The 20,125-nt window shown below is 50.4% G+C and overlaps 1 protein-coding gene across 38 annotated transcripts in view; it reads right to left on the bottom strand.

The window, feature by feature from the left end:
• Positions 1–20,125, bottom strand: part of DLGAP4 (DLG associated protein 4) — a 202,286-nt gene that overhangs the window by 28,484 nt on the left and 153,677 nt on the right. For 24 of the 38 annotated variants that reach the window (XM_070247650.1, XM_070247652.1, XM_070247651.1 and 21 more), the window contains 3 exons: positions 7,578–7,939; positions 4,891–4,979; positions 3,950–4,362 (listed from right to left, as the gene is read on the bottom strand). In XM_070247650.1, coding sequence (XP_070103751.1) covers positions 3,950–4,362; positions 4,891–4,979; positions 7,578–7,939 — 864 coding nt within the window. Of the gene's footprint in view, positions 1–3,949; positions 4,363–4,890; positions 5,302–7,577; positions 7,940–16,103; positions 16,266–20,125 lie in introns of those variants that run through there. The other 14 variants (XM_070247655.1, XM_070247653.1, XM_070247656.1 and 11 more) reach the window with 4 other exon arrangements.

The raw sequence follows: 20,125 nt of genomic DNA, 5'->3' as shown, positions 1-20,125 counted from the left end.
CAGATATTTTTCCAAAGAAGAGATACAGATGGCCAAGCAGCACAAGAAAAGATGTTCAACATCACTAATTATTAGGGAAATGCAAATCAAAACTACAATGAGGTATTACCTCATACCCGTCAGAATGGCTATAATTAAAAGGGCAAGAAATAACAAGTGTTGGAGAGCATTTGGAGAAAAGGGAACCCTTGTAACACTGCTGGTGGGAACACAAACTGGTGCAGGTGCTATGGAAAACAGTTTGGAGATTCCTCAAAACATTAAGAATAGAACTACCATATGATCCAGCTATTCCACTTCTGGGTATTTATCCAAAACCATGAGAAAACTAATTAGAAAAGATATTTGCACCCCTATGTTCATTGAAGTGTTATTCACAATAGCCAAGATGTGGAAAGAACCTAAGTGCCAATCAGTGGATGAGTCAATAAAGAAGATGTGATAAGTATACACAATGGAATACTACTCAGCCATAAAAAAGAAGAAATCTTGCCGTTTGTGACAACATGGATGGACCCTGAGGGTATTATGCTAAGCGAAATAAGTCAGCCTGAGAAAGCCAAATACAATATGATTTCACTCATACGTGGAAGACAAAACAACAACAATAGAACACAGAGACATAGAGACTGGATGGTTACCAGAGGGGAAGGGGGAGGGGGTAGGGCGGAAGGATTTAAAGGGCACATGTGTATTGTGACAGATGTTAATTAGTCTTTGGGTGGTGAACATGACGTAGTGTACACAGAAATTGAAATATAATGATGTACACCTGAAACTTATTTAATGTTACCTCCATAAAAAAATAAACTTAAAAAAAAAGCCTCACAGTGAGATACTACTTCACACCCACTAGGATGGCTAAAATCAAAAGCAGCAGTAATTACAATGTTGGTGAGGATGTGGAGAAATTAGAACCCTCACGTACTACTGCTGGTGAGAAGGTTAAGCGGTGCAGCCGCTGTGGAAAACGGTCTGGCAGTTCCTCAAGAAGTTAAACTTAGAGTTTACCACATGACCCAGCAATTCCACTCCTAGGTACGCACCCAAAAGAAACGGACATACAGCCACACAAAAACTTGTACACAAATGTTCACAACAGCATTATTTATACTAACCCAAAAGTGGAAACAACTCAAATGTCCATCAATAGATGAATGCATAAATACAATGTAGTATATTCATAAAGTGGAATATTATTCAGCAGTAAGGAGTCATGTACTGATACATGCTACAACACAGATGAACCTCGAAAACACTGTGCTAAGCAAAAGAAGGCAGTCACAAAAGACCACATACTGCATGATTCCATCTATGTAAATGATCAGAATAGGCAAATCCACAGAGAGAGAATTTGCAGTTGCTAAGAGCAAGGGGGAGGAGGGACTGAGACGTGAATGCTTATCGTTGTGGGGTTTCTTTCTGGAGTGATGAAAATGTTCTGAAATTAGATAGCAGTGATGGTTGCACAACACTGTGAGTGTACTAACTGCCACTGAATCGTACACTTTAAAAAGGTGAATTTTATGGAATGTGAATTATACCTCAATAAAGTTTTTATAGCTTTGGAAAAAAAGATAAGAAGAAGAAAGGCTTCCAGAAAGATAGACAACAAAAAGATGGATTTGAGAAAGAAAAGATCAGAGACTGAGGATCAATTCAGCAGGTCCAACATCTGAATGACAGAAATTTCAGAGAAAGAAAACAGAACAAATGAAAGTGAGGAAATTACTTTTTAAAATTAATGCAAGAATATTTTTCAGAAACAAAAGACCGAGTCTCCACTTAGAAATGGCCTTTTAACTGGTGGCACAATAAATGAACAAAGACCCATTCCACGGCACATCACTGAGACATTTCACAAGACAGGGAAAGCGAAGGTCCCAATAGCTTCCAGAGATAAAAAAGTACACAGCACTGAGAACTGGAATGGCATCGAGCTTTTCAGCACAAGCAATGGAAGCTAAACACAATACAGTCTTTAAGATTCCAAGGGAAAATTATTTTCAACTTTATTTACTTTTATATTTACTTATATATAAACATATAACATATATAAACTATATATAAACATATACATTTATATATATATATAATTTGTATTTATTATTTTCAGCTTTACACTCAGCCAAACTGTATGAGGTCTGAATAAAGATGTGCAAAGTTCCCAGAAATTTATCTCCAAATGGAGATGTGCTCCAGTAAAATGAGGGACGAAAACCAAGAAAGCAGAAGACCATGTGGTCCAAAAAGTAGGGTGCCCATCATGGGCAAGAGGCTGAGGGCAGTGAGGTGATGAAAAGGGACATCTCCGGACAGCAGCTAGGCAGCAGGCCCAGAAAGCAGCCTGGTCAGATCAGGGCGGGGACAGGGAGCACCAGGAAAAACGTGGACCCAGGAGATGACCTGACATGTTTGCGCATCTGGAAGATATTACTGATGAGGGCTGGGAGATCTGGTGGAGCACATGAAAAAAATTACAAATAAGAGCTTAGAAAACAAAGTGTATTTAAAAAATGAGGCAACCATTCATTCTAGTAAAACAAAACGTATAAAAAAGAAAATGAAATCACAGCATGCTTTTAGACTCTGCAGTGAACAATATTTGCAGGCTCGTAGTAAACAGAAATACTGGTTGTCATTTAATACAAAACTGTGATGTAATATAGGGAGGGTGGGGCACAGGAGGTGGAGGGGACAGAGCTAAATACTCATCTAGTATGGCGGGAAATCAATCCATGATGATGATTAATTTTAGAGAGGAAATAAAAGGTAATCACATTTAAAAAAAGAAATAAGAAAGCAAATACCAGAACATACAGCTAACGAGAGCTGACAGTGGAGAAGGCCAAGCTAGGGCCATGGGCTGCATGGTTTCTGTTAGAAGTCTTTTAGTGTTCTGATTCTTGCCTCCATTCTCATTTTTTAAATACTATTATTGTAAAGAGTTATTAGGTATATACCTCACAACAGTTCTCTGCACACCACTGGGTGTGACATCGAAGCTGGGAACTGGCCTAAAGGACAGTAAAAACAGTAACTCCTAAGGGCTCTCTGAATCATAAAAGGGTGCTTTCCTCAGGCCCCACCCATCAAGTGTCAGTGAGATGCTGGCTCCGTCCCTTCTGGATACGCTGGAGACCTTCCTTCCTGCATGTTATGTGAAGGGGGAGCTAACTGGGGACTGGAGCTCTGACTGAACCAAGTCAGTGCAGGGTATGGCTCCTGGGGCCATGGCCTGGAGCTTCCCGGAGGCCTGCCTCCCAACCACCCCTCCCCTATCAACCACCTGTGAATCCAGGCTCCCTACATATTTCTAGCTCTTTCCTGAACTAATTTTTCGGGAGAATTTTTGGAAATAGGCATGGTATAGACAGAAACATAAGTGTAAAAGTAGATGACTTCTGTCTCACCCATTCATAGCTCCTCACCCCTTTGGAGGTCCACAGTTAGATCCCTGGTGCCTAGCACACAGTAGGTGCTCCATAAAGAGCTGAAGGCATAATTATGGTACCAACTTTCTCTGGGTCCTGCACTTCATTGGGCCCTTTACACACATTGCTACATTCAGTTCTCACAACATACTTATACAGTTAGAGGTAGGATCATCTTCCCATTACAGATAAGGAAACTGAAGCTCAGGGTAACTTGACCAAGGCCACTTCACTAGGAAGGGAAGAGTTGAGTGGGATTCAGTCAGGTGTGGCTGACCCCACAGCCTGTACACCTAGCAGCTGTTGCCATAAATCCTTTCTGGGAAAAGGTTTGGTTAGGTAGATGGATGGATGGAAGAAAGATTGAAAATAAGAAGTGAACTCACAACTGACCCAAGAAGAGAACCTAAGAGACCCTCCCCACTCGGAGGCTCCGAGACTACCTGGCTGGAAGCTGGAGAACTATGTACCCCTCTTCTCCCCTCACCCCAGGGGGCCATCCTTGCAGCACCCACCTTCTTCAGAGAGGTTGTTCTCTTTGGTCTCCTTGTCCATCTGGCAGCACCAGCCTTCCAGCCGCTCCGTTTCTGCCTGAAGTAGCTTCAAGAACCAGTAGCCATCTCGGCGGCAGGCCCCTGGCTGTGCTGGCTCTGCTGGGGAGCTGGAGGAGGTCTCGAGCCAGGGGTCAGGTGGGGGCAGCGAGGATGCCTCTAGGGCAGGGTCGCTGTTGTCTCCATAGGAGAGGTTGCGCTTGATCTGGGCAATCTTGGGGGCCTGCCGAGGGCCGGCATCAATGCTGATGGAGTTGGGGTGGGGGGTACAGTCTGGGAGGCTCCTCTCAGATGATTTGCAGCTCGAGTCATTGGCATCCTGGGTATCTGAGTCGGTGTCCCGTCTGGAGGACATGCTGTGAGAGGGGGCGCTGCTTCTGTGAGAGGGGCGTGGGGTGGGGACAAGAAGGGGTGAGAGTCACCAAGAGGGCCAGAGACCAGAGGCCACCCCGACCCGGACACACGGGAGACAGAGAAACGGATGCATCATCTGCTCACCATGCGCCTGAAGCGGGTCCCACAGCCCCAGTCTCATTCTCTGCTCAGCCCTTGCCCCACCCGGCCACGCCCACACGCACACACACACATGGACAAGGTCATAAGGTTGCCTGTTTACTGCAGTGGGGCCAGGAAGACCACCAACATCAGGGTGCCGGGCCATGTCTCAGCCCGGCCTCGGCCCGCCGCGGGCTGATTAATCTCACAGAGCAAGTGCTCATTTGCCCGCCCACCTGCCTGCCCAGCTTCCCATGCCTGGGTCACCACCCGCACCCAAACCCAGCTTGGTTATTAGAAATCCAGCAAGGAGAAGTGGGTTAGGGGGAGCAGGAGAAGGCGCAGGAGAGTGGAGAGCAGAGGGAGGGAGAGGAGAGGGGAGAAGCAGCCACCACCTCTGTGTGACTTACCGCCAGTCGTCCTCTACCTGAACCCCGATGGACTGGAATTTGGTAGCGGGACTGGGCTCCTCTTTTGGCACTGGCTGAATGCAGTCAACCTTATTGAAGGACAACGACAGCAACGGCACAGAGACAAAGACAAAAATAAAAAACAAACACCACACTTGCTGCTGAAATTCACATTAGTGGAACGACGCAAACGGACGTGTGGACAGACGAATACGAGGCATGCAGACACTGCACGTGGGCCCGAGGTCGGACCAGGTTAAGCCGGGCACTGCTCATTCGCGCGGAGGCGGGCGGGAGGTGGGATGGGGTGGAGATGACTGGCTTTCCCTACTCTGAGGAGGGTGCCATCACATCGATCGCTTTGGGTCCGTTGTCCTCCGAGAGGTGGGAACCGTTCCTTCTAGTCCTCTCCTTTACACGCATCAGAGAGAAGAAAAAAAAAGGACGACGAAAGAGAAAGAAAACACACACACACACAAGGCCACAGCCGTTATCTGGTGTAGTTGAAGCTGGGGGCTGTCTTGAGGCTCAGATCATTCCCCCAACCCTGCAGCTGAAGGGTAGGCTGGAGGCGCCTGTACTGGGGCAAACCTTGGACCGCAGTTCTGGATTTGAAAACTGCCATCAAGGCAATAGCCAGTGAAGTCCCTGAACACTATGGGATGCCATCCCTGGGCCTTGATCACACTTGGCTGAGGTTACCTTCAGCACTGGGGTAGTAGTAGGAAGGACCAGGACAGGGTCAAATGCAAAGCTAGCACACTTTCTCTACACTCCTGTTAACTGGAAAGAAATATGGCAACAATGATGCCCTGGGCCTCCCTTTCTCTTCTGGGATAAAGGTGTGTGCCATGGAGCAGCCAAGCCAGCCCTTCCATCATCACTCATAAATGAGGAAGAACCCACACCTGACCTAGGGCTTGAAGCACCAAGGGCTGGGATGAGGGCTGTCAAGGTATCCTTGGAAATTGGGGATTCTCCAGTCTCTTGGCTTCATGGAAGCAGCAGGGGCCATGGAGGCTTTCTGGGGCAGAGGGCTAAGCACCAGGCTCCTCCTTGCCATGGGCATGCAGCCGCATTTCTCCTTCAGCAAGAACCAGCTCAGAGAATGCAGCAGCATCAGATCTCAAGGAGCTGCGATGAGGGTACGGAATGGGGGTGGGGGTGAATCCGGGGAAGAAGCCCAGAACAGGCCCCAGAGCTAGAGTTCTTATCCTCCTGGGAACTTTTGTGTGAAAGGAATCAAGGTTGAGCCTAACTCTCTCTCAGGCCTTCTGGAAAGACAGGAGCATCTGGTTTGGCCAAGGAGGGGGTACAGCTGCCTAAACAAAGACCCTGGGTGGTCAAGACCAAGAGTCAGAGACTAGGCTACTTTCCTTGTTCCTAAGAATCCTTCCTGGAGTGGCTGTACCAGGCAGGGGCTGGATCCCTTATGAAGGAGCCTAGAAAACAGACAAGAGAGTCTCCTGGCCAACTCTCTTATCTGTGGGGACATTGACCCTAGAGCTGCCTCTTGGGTGGAAAGAACTTCAGGCAAGTGCAAGAAATTGGTCACTGAGCCTTCTCTGGTCCATTCAGTCCCCCTCTGTGTCTTGTGTTCCTTCTGCATTCCACTGCTTTGTCACCCACTTGGCCATGTCCAGTTGCTCAGGGGTGGCTGGGGAAATGGAGATTCCTTCCAACTCCAAGCCCTAATGACCTCTTTGACTGCCCCCCGGGTTTGGTAGGGCTCTGGCTCCCCCAAGCTCCCGGCCCACTGTAGCTGCCCTCCCTCCCTGCCCTGAGTGTGCTCTACTTTAGTCTGGAGGTCCAGCCAGGGCACGGAGAGTCCTCTCACTCTGGATTTAGAGCAACTCTTGAAAACTGCAAGGCAGGACCCAAGTTTCCTCAGCTCAGCTAACAGAAGACAGATTTCTGATGTCAGGTGCATGCAGGGGTGCAATGAAGCAGTGGAGGGGAAGCTAGAACACCCTGCCCTGCTGTGTGCCATGGCCATGGGTGCACAGTGAGTCTGGCTTCCAGGAGGGTCTGGTGGCTTTGGCCACTTGGTCCTGGGGAACTACCTGCCTGGATCCTTTCCCATAGAGGGAGGCATCAGGACCAGTATCACATTTCTCAATTTGACATGGGCCTGGCGCCTCAAGCCACCTACCTGTCCCCAAGGCCTGAGAGGGCTCTCGGCAAAGTTCCCCTCGAGCAACACCCATGGCTCAAGGGCCCTGAGTGCTGAGCCCCTGGCCCATCAGCATCTATGCTCCATGCTGCTCCCGCTGCCAAGCGGGGCTGTGGTCTCCGCACCCGCGCTGACCTTGGATTAGAGAACTGTTAGGCCAGTCCCGCCTCCCACATGTTGGCTGGCAGGGCAAAGGGTGGAATGGACAGACAGATGGTGGACAGGCAAACAGTGGACAGGAGATGGCTGGCTGAGTGTAACTACATTCACTGGGACAACCCATCTGAGGAGCAGGAACACGTGCCCATGGCTATAGACGTTGGAGCACATGTAGATGAACGCGAGGAAGGCGTGGCTGTGGGTGGAATTTGGTTTGGCCACTTGGGGCCAACCCCCCAAAATAGACAGACAAACCACCTTTGCCCAGGAGACCTAGTGGGCCTCCACCAGATGTAATTACACGCAGGCAGGTGCACGGAACGGGCCAAGGACAGAGTGTGAAAGGGGCCCCTACTTGTATTCCTATAGATGACAGTTTCCTTTTGGGGATGGCCTCAGGGTGGGATTCGTTGCTGGTCAGTGTCCCTTGTTCACTCTTCAGAGCTGCATGTTTTGGGGGTGGCTCGGGGGCCTCAGGGGCTGGGGTGATTCCTCCCCGTGTCACGCTGGGCGGTCGGGTACTGCTGTCCAGGCTGTCCGACGAGTTGCTAAGGCCCGACTGGCTTGTCACCTCGCTCTTGTGGTCTTGGCTGTCCAGGTAGGTGTCCTGGGCAGACTCGGTACTGCTCTGGACTGTGACTGAGATGAACGGCTTTGACGTGGTGCGTGGTGGGACCGGTGGCGGGGTCTTCTTATACGCCACTAGGCATGATGAACCTGCAGATGGGTGAGAGGAGGGTAGGGGAAAAGATGAGTCCCCAACCCTACTGAGCCCTTTTCAAGTCTGAGGCCCTCCCTGACCTGGTCCTAGCTCTGGCCTCAGCCATTCCCTCAACGAGGATTTCCGGAGCAGGAGAATGGAGGTCAGACACAGCAATGACCAAAACAGACACAGGCCCTGCCCACCCTCATGCTAGGCCAAAGCCAAGTCTAGTGGGGGATGCCAACATTGACCAAAGACATCCTCCACCTCATAGTCACACACAAAGGTATTATCCAGCTGGAGCATGGGCTAGACGGTGAGGTTCATGTTACAGGCTGTGACAGAGCCTTAACTGTGCCAAGGGAGGCAGTGACAGCAGAGTGGAAGTCAAACAGCTAAGGAGTGGCTAACCTTGCTTTCCTTAAGCTCACTGAGAGACCTACTGCTCCCCCTGGTCTTTCCCTTCTACTCTAATCTTCCCTATACCCCTGTTCCCTCTGCTTGGATGCCCCCTCCTTGTCTGGTCAAAGACCAACACATCCTTCAGGGCCCAGCTAACCCTTCCCCTATCTTGCCATTCCCACCTCACCTCCCTGTTACATGAAAACCCCATATACTAGTCTGCCTCCCCCAAGACTCCATCATGCCTGGTCTGACTCCCTGTTCTCCATGGAGACTCAGGGAACCAGGACCTGCCATGCGTGGGACCTGGGGTCATCTGTGAATCCCATTCCCAACCTGGCCTGGGGCTGGCCCACAGCAGGTGCACAGAACACCAAAGGCCCACAGATGGCTTCTCAAATGCTGAACTTTTTGTTTGAAACAGAAGATGCTTTCAAACAGCAGTAGCTACTTGCTGTCTGTTTGACAACAAGGGACTGGGTCAGATTCAAAGGCCTTTCTCAGCATCTTAACTCCAAATGCCCTTTCTCCAGTGCCCTTTCTGGGCCTGGGCTGGGAGCAGGAGCCAAACAAGCGACTTTAAGCCCTTCCTTCAAAGGGCTACCAACCATGGTGATGGTGATGGCCCAATGGAAACCCACAAAAGGAGGCCTAGTGCCACAGGGGCTGTGGGCAAGGCACAGCAGAATCCACTCAGCTGCCACTATGAGATATCACTACACGAACCTATCAGAATGGCTAAAAAAACCGGTGACAACACCAAATGCTGGCAAGAATGTGGCGAAACTGAATCACTCATACACTGCTGGTGGGAATGTAAAATGATACAACCGCACTGGAAAACAGTTTGGTAGTTTCTTTTAAAACTAAACATGCTATTACCATATAACCTAGCAATTGCACTCTTGGGGCATTTATCCCTTGGAATGTTGACACGTTCACAAAAAATTCATACTGAATGCTCATGGCAGCTTTATTTGTAATAGCCAAAAGGTGGAAACAACCTAGATATCCTTCAGTGGGTGAACAATTAAACTGTGGTACATCCAGACTGTGGAATATTACTCAGCAGTAACAAGAAATGAACTATTGATCTAAACAACCTGGATGAATCTCAAGCAAATTAAGCCAAGTGAAAAAAAGCCCATCCCCCCAAATTACATACTGTATGATTCTATTTATAAACCGTTCTTTAAATGACACAATTATAAAGATGGAGAACAGATTAGTGGTTGCTGAGGGAGACTAAGACTAAGGGGGAGGTTGGGATGGGTGTGGCTGTGGTTATAAAAGAGCAACAAGAAGGATCCTCATGTGTGCTGGCTGATGGAACAGTTCTGCATCTTGACGGTGGTGGTGGATACATGAACCTACACGTGTGATGAAACTGCATGGGACTTGCACACAAGTGAGTACATGTGGAAATGGTGAAATCTGAATTAGATTGGTGGGTTATATCTATGTTGATATTTTAGTTATGATATAATACTACAGTTTTGCAAGATTTACCATGGAGGGAAACTGGGCAAAGGGTATATAGGATCCCTCTGTATCATTTCTTACAACTGCTTATAAATTACAATGACCTAAAAATGAAAAATTCAATTTAAAAGGCCCACCCAGGGGCCGGCCCAGTGGTGTACCAGTTAAGTTCACATGCTCCACTTCGGCAGCCCAGGGTTTGCCAATTCGGATCCTGGGCGCAGACCTAGCACCGCTTATGAAGCCATGCTGAGGCAGGTGTCCCACACATAAAATAGATGAAGATGAGCACAGATGTTAGCTCAGGGCCGATCTTCCTCACAAAAAAAGAGGACAATTGGCAGCAGATGTTAGCTCAGGGCCAACCTTCCTCAAAAAAAAAAAAAAAAGCCCATCCATCTGTCCATTCAATCTAATAGACATCTATTAAGCCAGGCCCTGAACTGGATTCCAGGAAAGTTAGGAACCCTCGTCAGCAGAGAAACAACTGTGAAATGAGTACTGCAACAGTAACAGATACCACAAGGAAACAGGCTAGAAGCTGGGAGCTGTGTTCTGTGTGTGACCTTTTAGTGTGGAGGTGACAGAGTGCTCTTGGAGCTCAGAGCTAGGAGCACTCAATTTCTACTCTGTTTGAAAATTTCCAGTCCTGCTCAGGCCTTGAGAGAAATTCAGGGATCCCCTTAGACAGACACACTCGCAATCTCTGACTCCTCAATCTGAGAAGGGCAGTGCCTGGGCAGAGGGAGAATGAAGGCAGCCGGGCAGGCAGGAGACAGGGCTTTCGTCTACAGGAAAATGACCCTCCAATGCACTGCCCTGTGGGAGGAGGGACAGGCCTGCTCAGGGAAGATGAGCTCCTGTATTCAGCTGGCCATAAGGCATAGGCTGACAGCCAAAAGCTGGGTCATTTACTGAGCTATCCTCAGCAGCTTTGTGGCTTTGTAATTTAAACCTCACAGTCACTCTGTGAGGTGGGGATATGATTATGCCCACCTCACAGATGGGGCACATGAGGCTCAGCAAGGTGAGATACCCAGACTGCCAACAGTATGTGGCAACCACATCTGTTCAACAGTACAGCCCACCTCACTCTGCTCCCCAGGCCTTGGGCCCCTTCCTGCTGGGCTGGGGTTGCAAGGGTCTGGGGCCTTCGCTGACCACTGTGCACCCCTGCCCCCAGCATCTTGCTGGACCCTGGAGCTAGGCCGTAGGGGCACACCCAAGCCAAGATCGGACTGCTGGAGAAGGAGTGAAAGGCCTAAGCTAAAGGCAGAGGCCTGGCTTCCAGGTCCTAGCAATGCCTCATGCAAGTCCCTGCCCCGACTCTAGACTTTCCACTACCCTCATCTGATTGGAGGGTAGTTTCTAACTGGGTAACAGCATACCATATTCACACAGCCCTTGACAAACAAAGCATTCTACCATTCGTTCTCTCATTCAAGGGTAGATGTGGAACCTCCCATCACAGTGACTGAAGGAAAGATCCCTGTTCTGAATCCCTTCTCTCCACTGCCTGAAATTCTACCATTTGAGAGCCATTCCTTTGGTGGTAATGATCCAGAAGCCACAGGGCAGCATGGAACGAGGCAAGCCCAGCTCTGCTGTAGATCGTTGTGTTGCCACAGGGAGTGATCTCATAGGTTACATCACAGAGGTTAAGGTTCAGACAAGCCCAGGGAATGGCTCCTGTTGGTCTCTGATACAGAGGGAACCAGGCCTTGAGGAGAGTGAGCCAAAATTTTACCACTCCTCAAACACTGGTGGGGAGGCTGGGCTAGTTCTCTGACCAGCCCAGGGGTAGGTTCCCGCAAGAGCTTGACATTTAGAGCAGCCCAGTGAAGCCAATGGCCACCCGTGCCCAGCAGAGACCAGACTCACTGGGGATTTCAGGAATTGATTTGTTTCACCTAGATATCCCCAAGGAAGCAGGGCTTCAGTGGAGTTTCCTGCTCTAGATCAGAAGAGTGAAATCCCAACCTGCTCAGAATGTTCCGGGAGGGAATATCCAAGGGGATAACAGTGAGTGTGAGGAGCTAGAACTGGGCTCTAAGCCTGGCTGAGGCTGTGACCCCTGTCAAGGTCCTTGTCCCCACCTGTGGGGCTGACACTGGCCTGGAGGAGTCAATCTGTGTAGAGATCTGCATGGAAGAGCACCCCCTCCCAGGAGACGATGGGGCTGCCCACAGCTAGGGGTCTGGACAGAGGACTGACCCTCCAGCCTCTCTCTCAGGGCCGTCTGGGCCAAGTCCTGCTGAAGCACACTCAGAGGCCCTGAGCCCTGGCTGAGGCAGCCACTCATTAGAGGGAAACTGACTAGCGGGAGGCCAGACCAGATGGCCAGATGCGATAAGAGGAAAAGTGAACTTATCTTGGATTCTCTATGTCTCCCAGGGCACAGGTCACAGCCAGATGAGGGGTGTGACTAACAGAGAGGATTTCAGGGCCTCAGGGGCTCCCTGGGCGGCAGGTATCCCTCAGCTCTGAGGACTGTCCCCCCCAGGGCAGGGTAGTGGGACCTGACTGCACAGGACAGCTCTCGTTTCACATGTGTGAAATGCCAGGAAATACAGGCCAACACCTCCTCCTACCCCTTCCAACATCACACTCTGGCCACTCTGTGTTCCTCACATCCATCACACTGCTTCCCACCTCAGGGCCTTTACACGTGCCATTCCTTCTGCCTGGAAAGCTTCTTTCAGCTCCTCAGGCTTCAAATGTCACTTCATCAGAAAGGCCTCCCCTGACTGGCCTCCACTCACATATCACCCAGGATCTCCATGAGAGCACCTATCACATTTGTCATCAGCTTGTTGAGAGATTTACTTGTTGATGGTTATAGGCCTGGGGCCACGGGGGAACTCTGTCTGTCTTGGCACAGCAGGTCATATCCCAAGCCCAGGCTAATACCTCAAGCATAGAAAGCTCTCTATAAATATTTGTTGAATGAGAAAATGAACCTCATCATTGCTCCAAAAACCCCAGTTGCCAAAAATCAAGATTATTTAGCTATAGCAAAGGCTCCCAATACTTCAGTGTCCAAGGTTCTAGTCCCTTCCTGAATTTGGAGCCCTTTCTGCTTGGTACCCCTCCACACATCTCTGCAGCTTCATCTCCTGCCCTCCCACCCCCTCAGCATGCCCATTCCAGCTCCGGAGAACCCAATACACCCTTTCCCAAACAGTCCATGCACTTCATGCACCCAGGCCTTTGCAAGCACTTGTTTCTGCCGGAATCCCTTCTCGTGTCCTCTGTGCTTCTCGTCCTCCTGCCAGTCCCTCCATCCCTAGCTCTTTCTGGGCCAGGCAGGTCTGCCTCCTGTGCCTTCCTCTGTGGATTAGCTGGAGCACTCGGAGTTGTGACCATGCACCCAACTGAGAGTGTGTCCCATGTATGTCGGTACTCAGTGGTCAGCCCAGAGGGTGCACAACCATCATTTGCTGATTAAACTTTAGAGGGAGGCAAGTGCCCCAGAGACCCAAGATGTTGGACCTGCTCAGTCCTGCATCCTCCAGAATGTGACTGCGGCCCTTCCTGCCTTGGGGAGACGTTCTGTGTGCCACAGTTTACACAACATGGCATGTGCATTCAACTCTTTGTCCATTCACTCTGGAAAACTTTCAGATTTGCCCGGGAAGCTTGGGGGTGAGCATCCTTCCAGTGTGACCATCTCCTCCAGCTGGTCCTTGTGTATATTTTCAAATATCCTGAGTGAAGCATCCACTGAGCCACAGCAGCATGTGCACATTGAACCACTGCCCCCAGGGGTGGCATGCTTCCCTACCCCCGTCTTGGTTATGCTGGTCCCTCATGCCAAGGTTCAGATAGCAGCCAGTTGTGCAATGCAATGCCTCCTCCGTGCAGCCTGCCCCCAGCCCCAGACATCCAGCCCAGCCTCCCTACCCCACTGGACACAAGTCCTTGCTTCTTCTAAGTAGAAGCTCCCTTTGTCTCATTTATGCCTTCTACTCCAAGATTTTATTCAGCAAACTTTATCAGGTCAGAATGAATTTGTTTCCGTATTTTGTTTTTTATGTCACGGTGTATAAGATGGTCAAACAGAGCTTCAGATGCTCAGAGGAGTGCCTGGGAGTCTATCTCTGAAGAGATACGGAGGACACAGCTACTCCAGGAAGCCAGCCTCCTGCAAGTGCCTTGGAGGCCAATAAGGACTTGGTCCTAAGGACCAGTGTGGCCCTCATGTCTGCTAGCTACCAGGGGCCCAAGCTTGGCAGGGGGCTGAAGAAGAGGCCTGGACTCCTGAAGAGGATGGATGCAGGGGGCCACAGACAGTGTGGGAGCCATGGCAGCAGGCTTTACAGAAGAGGCAGTGGGGCCCACTCAAGGCCCCACATGAAGAAACAGAGCCGGCCTCAGAGCCAGAAACCCCTAAATTCCCTTTGCTGACTCTGCCAGGCTTAGGAAAGGGCTTGTCAGAGGAAGGGCTGAGGGCCTGTAAGATCCCATTCCTTCTCTCACTGAGTGACCTGTCAAACCATGCAGCTAAATCGGGCAACTCATTTGTGTGCGATGGTAAAAACAGAACTCAAGGCTCCCACCCACCCAGCCTCAAATTCCTCCCTCCTTCCCTATTTCTTCCTCGGAAGCTAGGAGAAAATTCCAAGCAGCTAGGTAAGGATCAGGGGCAGACTGCCCTCTCAGAGCCACTTCCCTGTTGGCAGCCATGTGATCCCCACTCTCCCACTGTGTCAGTGTGGAAGCCACCTCCCTTGCCATGCCTTAAGAGTCAGCTTAAAGTTATCAAACTTTAATCTCAAACTCCAGCAAGAGGGACTGGCAGCACCTCTTGCCCCAACATCCTCCTGGGGTTCCTCCACTGCTCCCCGCAATTCAGCGCTTCCTAACTGCGTCTCGCATCCTTCCCCTTCTCCCCTGACCTAGAGCCAGCCTCCCCTAGATCACCCATACCGCTGCTCCCTCGCCCCCCAACCTCCTGTCCTGCCCTTCCTGTCCCTCCTCCACTCCTGCTGGCTGTTCAAGGAATCCAACCATGTCGCTGCTTTGTTTGAAACCCTTCAATGATGCCACAACCCACCCAGTGCACCTGAAACAAACCCTTCAGTGGGGCATTAGGGCCCTCTAGAATCTGTACCTGCCTCGGACCACAAAGTCCATGAAAGCCAAGAGGTCACAAAGGCAGCATGCTGGGGAAGACAAAGCTGCAAAGCTCAGGGAGCCCTGGCCTGTCCTCAGAGCCTTATCCGGAAGCCAGGATGCACCCCTGCTGGTAATGGTTCCAACGCTAACCGACCTGACTGAGCGCTGACTGGGCCAGGCCTGAACAAGCACTTCATATACACTTGATCCTCAATATTCACGATTGTGATCTGTGAATTTGCCTACTCATTAAAATTTATTAATAATCCCCAAATCAATCCTCATGGGGCTTTCATGGTCACTCACAGACATGTGCAGAGCCTGAAAATTTGAGTCACCGACACACAGGTTCCCAGCTGAGGCTGAACAAGGTGGCACTCTGCCTTCTTGTTTCGGCTCTCACACTGTGCACAAGTGTCCTTTTCTGGGTCTATTTAGTGCTATGCTTTTCAGTTTTGTGCTTTTTCTTGGTGATTTGTCTGTTTAAAATGGCCTCCAAGCACAGTGCTGAAGTGCTGCCTAGTGTCCCCAAGTGCAAGAAGGCCGTGATGTGCCTTACAGAGAAAATACATGTATTAGAAAAGCTTTGTTCAGGCACAAGTTACAGTGCGGTTGGTTGAGTTCAGTGTTAATAAATCAACAACATATTAAATAAGGCGCCTTTAAACAGAAACACACATAAAACAGGTTAGTTAGTGGAATGCTGTGGCCCGAGGCCTGCAGGGACTCTGCATTTCCCATAGGGGCAATGGTTCCGTATTTGCTATTTCAGCATTTGTGAGACTTTACGAACATGACTACTGCAAGTAATGAGCATGCACTGTACTTTTGCCAACTGAATCCTCAAAATGGGTACGTGTGAGGCAGGTCTGTCATTGTCCCCTTTTACAGACGAGGCTCAGAGAGGTGAAGCGACTCACCCTAGCTCACCCTCCCAGCTAGGCAGAGTCGGGGCCAGGGCTTGAACCAGGCTGTCCGAAGGCAGACCCCCAGCCTATGCCCCATCCACTGCACTAACTCGCTGAGGGTCATGTGGAAGCAGCAGCCCTGGGCACGTCAATCGTGTCACCCAGAAAATGGGGTATGATACCCAATGTGCTCTGAGTAAGAGCCACGGAGACGACAGACATGAAGATGCTTTGTAATTGTGGGGTGGCCCCCTGCAATTCCTCTTACCCTGGTTTCTGGATGGAGAGAATGACCCCTCCTGGGGGACAGTCTGGGGGTCTTTCTGGCAGACACTAAGGTTGACTGGATCCGGAAGGGTAAACCAGAGTCACTGAGTGGCAAGGAAATGCAGGATCTTCTATCCCTTCAAGTTTTAAGCGAAGGGATCCTCTATGAGCAAAGAAACAGGGCAGGACAGCCCAAGGCGTGGGAAGACAGATGTGAGCAGGGCACAGCTCGGCAGAGTGGAGTTTAGGTAACTTAGCTGGTGAAGGGAAGATAGGGATCAAGGCAAGGAGGGCTGAGTAGGGGCTGCTGCCTCCTTTCAGACAGTACTCTTGGCTTCCTGAGGCCACTTGGACAATGGGAACAGAGGCATTTTCTTCCTGCCCACAGCATCCCTCATAAAATCCTTGCAAACTGGCCTGCAGTCAGAGGATTTTACAGCATTCAGACCTGACAGTCGCTGGGAGGGTGTATCACCTCCTATCTCAACAGCCCAATGCACTAGGTAGCTCTGTATGAAGTGCCAAGGCCATCTTGAATTGAGCATGTCCAGAATGAGTCTGAGTCCTCTCCTCCCCCACTTCGGCCTTGATCTCCTAGAGAGAGGACCCTATGCACTCAGTTACACACTCCAGAAGCCTGGGAATTCCCACCCGCCTCTTCCCACCACTCCCCTGTCTGCAAGGCCTTGCCTCACCCCCATAAAAGCAAATGTTACAGAGACCAGCTTCCTTTTATCCCCACCAGCCTGGTTTAAGCTTCCACTTTCTACCCGCTGGCCTCCCTACTTTGTCAGTGGCCCAACTCACCCATAATCACTCTCCAAACAGCAGCCTGAGGAATTTTTTAAAAGTACAAATTGGATTATTTCCTCCTCTTTCTAAAGCTTTTCCAAGGCTCCCCCCTGCACTTCCATGAAGAATAAAATGCATATTGCTCACCTTGGCCTACAATAGGAACGGGCCCCTGCCCTCCTTCTCCAGCCTCAGTTCTTTCACTTTCCCATTGCTTATTCTATTCCAGCCACACCAGCCTGTTTGCTATTCCTCAAACATTCCAAGCATGTGCCCACCTCAGGGCCTTTGAACCCGCTGTTCCTTGTCTGAAATGATCCCCACTCCCACCTTTGCATGCCTACTTCTTCCCATCCTGATTTCGTCTTGGCTTCCCATTTGGGTCTCTGCTGGGGTGTCATGTGCTCAAGGAGGGCCTCCCTGACCACCATGTCTAAAGCTGTTATTCTTTCTTTGGGGACCTGTTTACTTCATTTAAGCATTAATCAACTTGTTGGTTCACTTGTCTTTTGTCTTTTTCACCTACCAGATAGGGACCCTGAGTATCTAAGATAAGTTCCTGAGGGTGGGGACCCTGAATATCTCATACAATACCAGGGCAAACACACGGCTGTGTTCCATAAATATTTGTTGAATGAGTGAACAAATCCCTATTTGGCAGTTGGGTAAAGTAAGGCTCAGAGAAACAGAATGATTTACTCCTGACTCAGAGCTGGAATCTAACGCCCAGTACTGTGGCTTTGAGCTCCCTTCAGGTCAGCCCCCAACACACACGCACACACACTCTCTATAGGAACACAATTTGGTGGGAGGTAAAGCCTTGAGCAACTCTGCCTGAAGATGGGCAATGAGGCCATGGGAATGAGCCCAAGAAACCCTAAACACTGGATATCAGAAATTATTTGAAAAATAACCATTTCTGAAAGGTGGCAGAGGAAGAAAGTAAGCAGTGCTGGCCTGGGAGGAGAGACAATTATCACTGATGTTTTACAGATGAGAAAACAAGCTTTTACTTTCAAGAGTGGCAGCGCAGAAAAGCTCTGCTCTGTGAGGCCAGGAAGCCAGGTGCGAAACTCAACACTGGCCACCCTGGCCTGTATACCTTGCATGGGGCCTGATCCTTTCTGGACCTTAGTTTCCCCAGATGTAAACTAAGCGAGTTGACCTTGAACGGGGGTCACAAATTCAAATGTTTACAGGAGACCAGGCATCTAACCCCTCTGTCCCACAGCTGCCATGTGGAGACCTGGGTGAGAGAAGCCAGAAGTCTGGACTTAAAAAAGTAAATAAATAAAACCTCTAAAATTTTAAATTCAGAGTTCTAAAAAAACACTGTGGAGGTACCTGCCTGCCAGCTAACAAGGCCTGTGGCACACTAGTTTGTGACTGCTGGAGCAGTTGCCCTCAGGCCTCCTTGCTCCTTCTGGAGCCCCATCCCCTCTCCCGCTGCACCACAGAAGCCTGTTTATAAGAGACTCCCCTCTGCAAAGGGAGGAGATCCTTGGGAACCTTGAAACTGAGGCAGCCAGGAGGCACTTCTGGTGGTGTCTTAGGTCCAGCTGAGCGAAAGCAGAGAAAGCCCCCTCTGGTTGGCAGGCCAGGTCTGGTTTCAGGCTCTCGGCACCAGGGCACAGGTGGCAGGAGAGCCTGATCTGGAGTACAGATCGCTACTCCCTTTCATGGGCCTGGGGCAGCTGCCGGAGAGGGACCTGCTCGGTTGCCAGAGCAACACCCTCTGCCTCCGCCAGAGACAGCTGCTCCTTGGAAGCACTGTTCACATCCCAGTTGGGGTCAAGGGTGTGAGGGGGTTCTGTCTTGACATGTTTGGCCAGAGGGGCTGGAGGATGGGGTTAAGCGATGCCTTCCAGATGGACCTACAGTTCAGGTCAGCTGGTTCTCAGAGAATGGGAAGCTGCTGGTCGGGAGACTTCACAAGCTCCATGGCATCTGCCCTGTCAGGACATAGACAAGCCCCTATTCCTGGGGTCCTCATGCAGCGTTTGACAATTTCCTTTCATTGGGTTAGATGGTGGCAGCCTTTGGCTCTGTTGGCCATGGGGGCAGAGGCCTAGCGCCCCCTGCACCAGAACCCCAGCATATGGAAGAAAAAGGTGCCCAGTCCTGCCTACGACCACTGCTGCCCACTGCCCTTCCTCAAGCCCTTCTCTTCCAGTGGTCTGGACACTCCAACCTCCTGCCCAGAAACAGAAACACTAGAACTCCTGACATGGATTTCCCAGTCACCCAGGACTTCCCCAGCTTGACTAAGTCTCACTACAGCCTCAAAGTAAAGCTCAGAGAGGTGAGACCACTTGTCTGAGCTCACACAGCTAGTTGATGGGGCACTGGGGTTGGAATGAGGATGTGGAGCCTCCAAATTCCAGGGTCTTAGGAGATAGTAATTCCAGTGATTTTCAAACCAGGTTCTGAGGGGCCCCATGGGGGCCCTGGGGAAGGCTTATTGACTTCTACCCCACTCAAGGTCCCTCAGAGCAGCTCCATTTTCCTTTTTTTCCCCATATGGAATCCCCACATGGTATTTTGAAACCCACTAGACTTATTCAACCTCCTCATGGTAAAAACAGAGAAACTGAGGATCAGAATGGCAATGCACTCCCTGAGGATGAGGTGGCAGAGCAGGCACCCTTGCCCAGGGCTCTGAAGGTGGGTGTGTTCCCTGTTCCCCCTAGACTAAGAAAGGCAGATGCCATCAGGTTCCCCAGCTTGGAGACCACCAGCTCTGGGCATTCAGGGAGGCACCCACCTGTGGCTGAGCCCCACCTCCCCCAGCACCTGACCAGGGGACCCCAAACAGCATGCTGTTTCTCAAAAACCATTTCCACCATTACTTCAATGGTATCCAGGAAGCAACCTGTGAGACAACATTCACCCCTCACTCATTCTGTGCTGGAATCTGCCACAAATGTTGTCTTATTTATCCTTTGAGACCCGCCTGCAGAGTCAGCTCAGCCAGCACCTCTGCTCAGAGGCCGAGGCCCCTGCCCAGGACACCTTATTACCACCACCTCTGGGAGTCCAAGCTTTAAAGAGATGCCAGCTTCCAAGCTGCAGTTACGGAATCATGATTTTCTCATTCTACATTAAAGCTATAACCACTAGTAGGGGGTGCTGATGATGGCCAGGGTTACAGGGCTGCTATGGCTCCAGCCCGATGCAAAACTTTGATGTGTACAGCCCTTCTCTGGCCTGGTGGGGGAGTGGGGGATGGAG

Source organism: Equus caballus, chromosome 22 (assembly GCF_041296265.1).
Source record: "Equus caballus isolate H_3958 breed thoroughbred chromosome 22, TB-T2T, whole genome shotgun sequence".
Taxonomy (NCBI): domain Eukaryota; kingdom Metazoa; phylum Chordata; class Mammalia; order Perissodactyla; family Equidae; genus Equus; species Equus caballus.
Note: the sequence above shows the minus strand (reverse complement) of the source record. Positions and strands in the feature narration are given on the sequence as shown.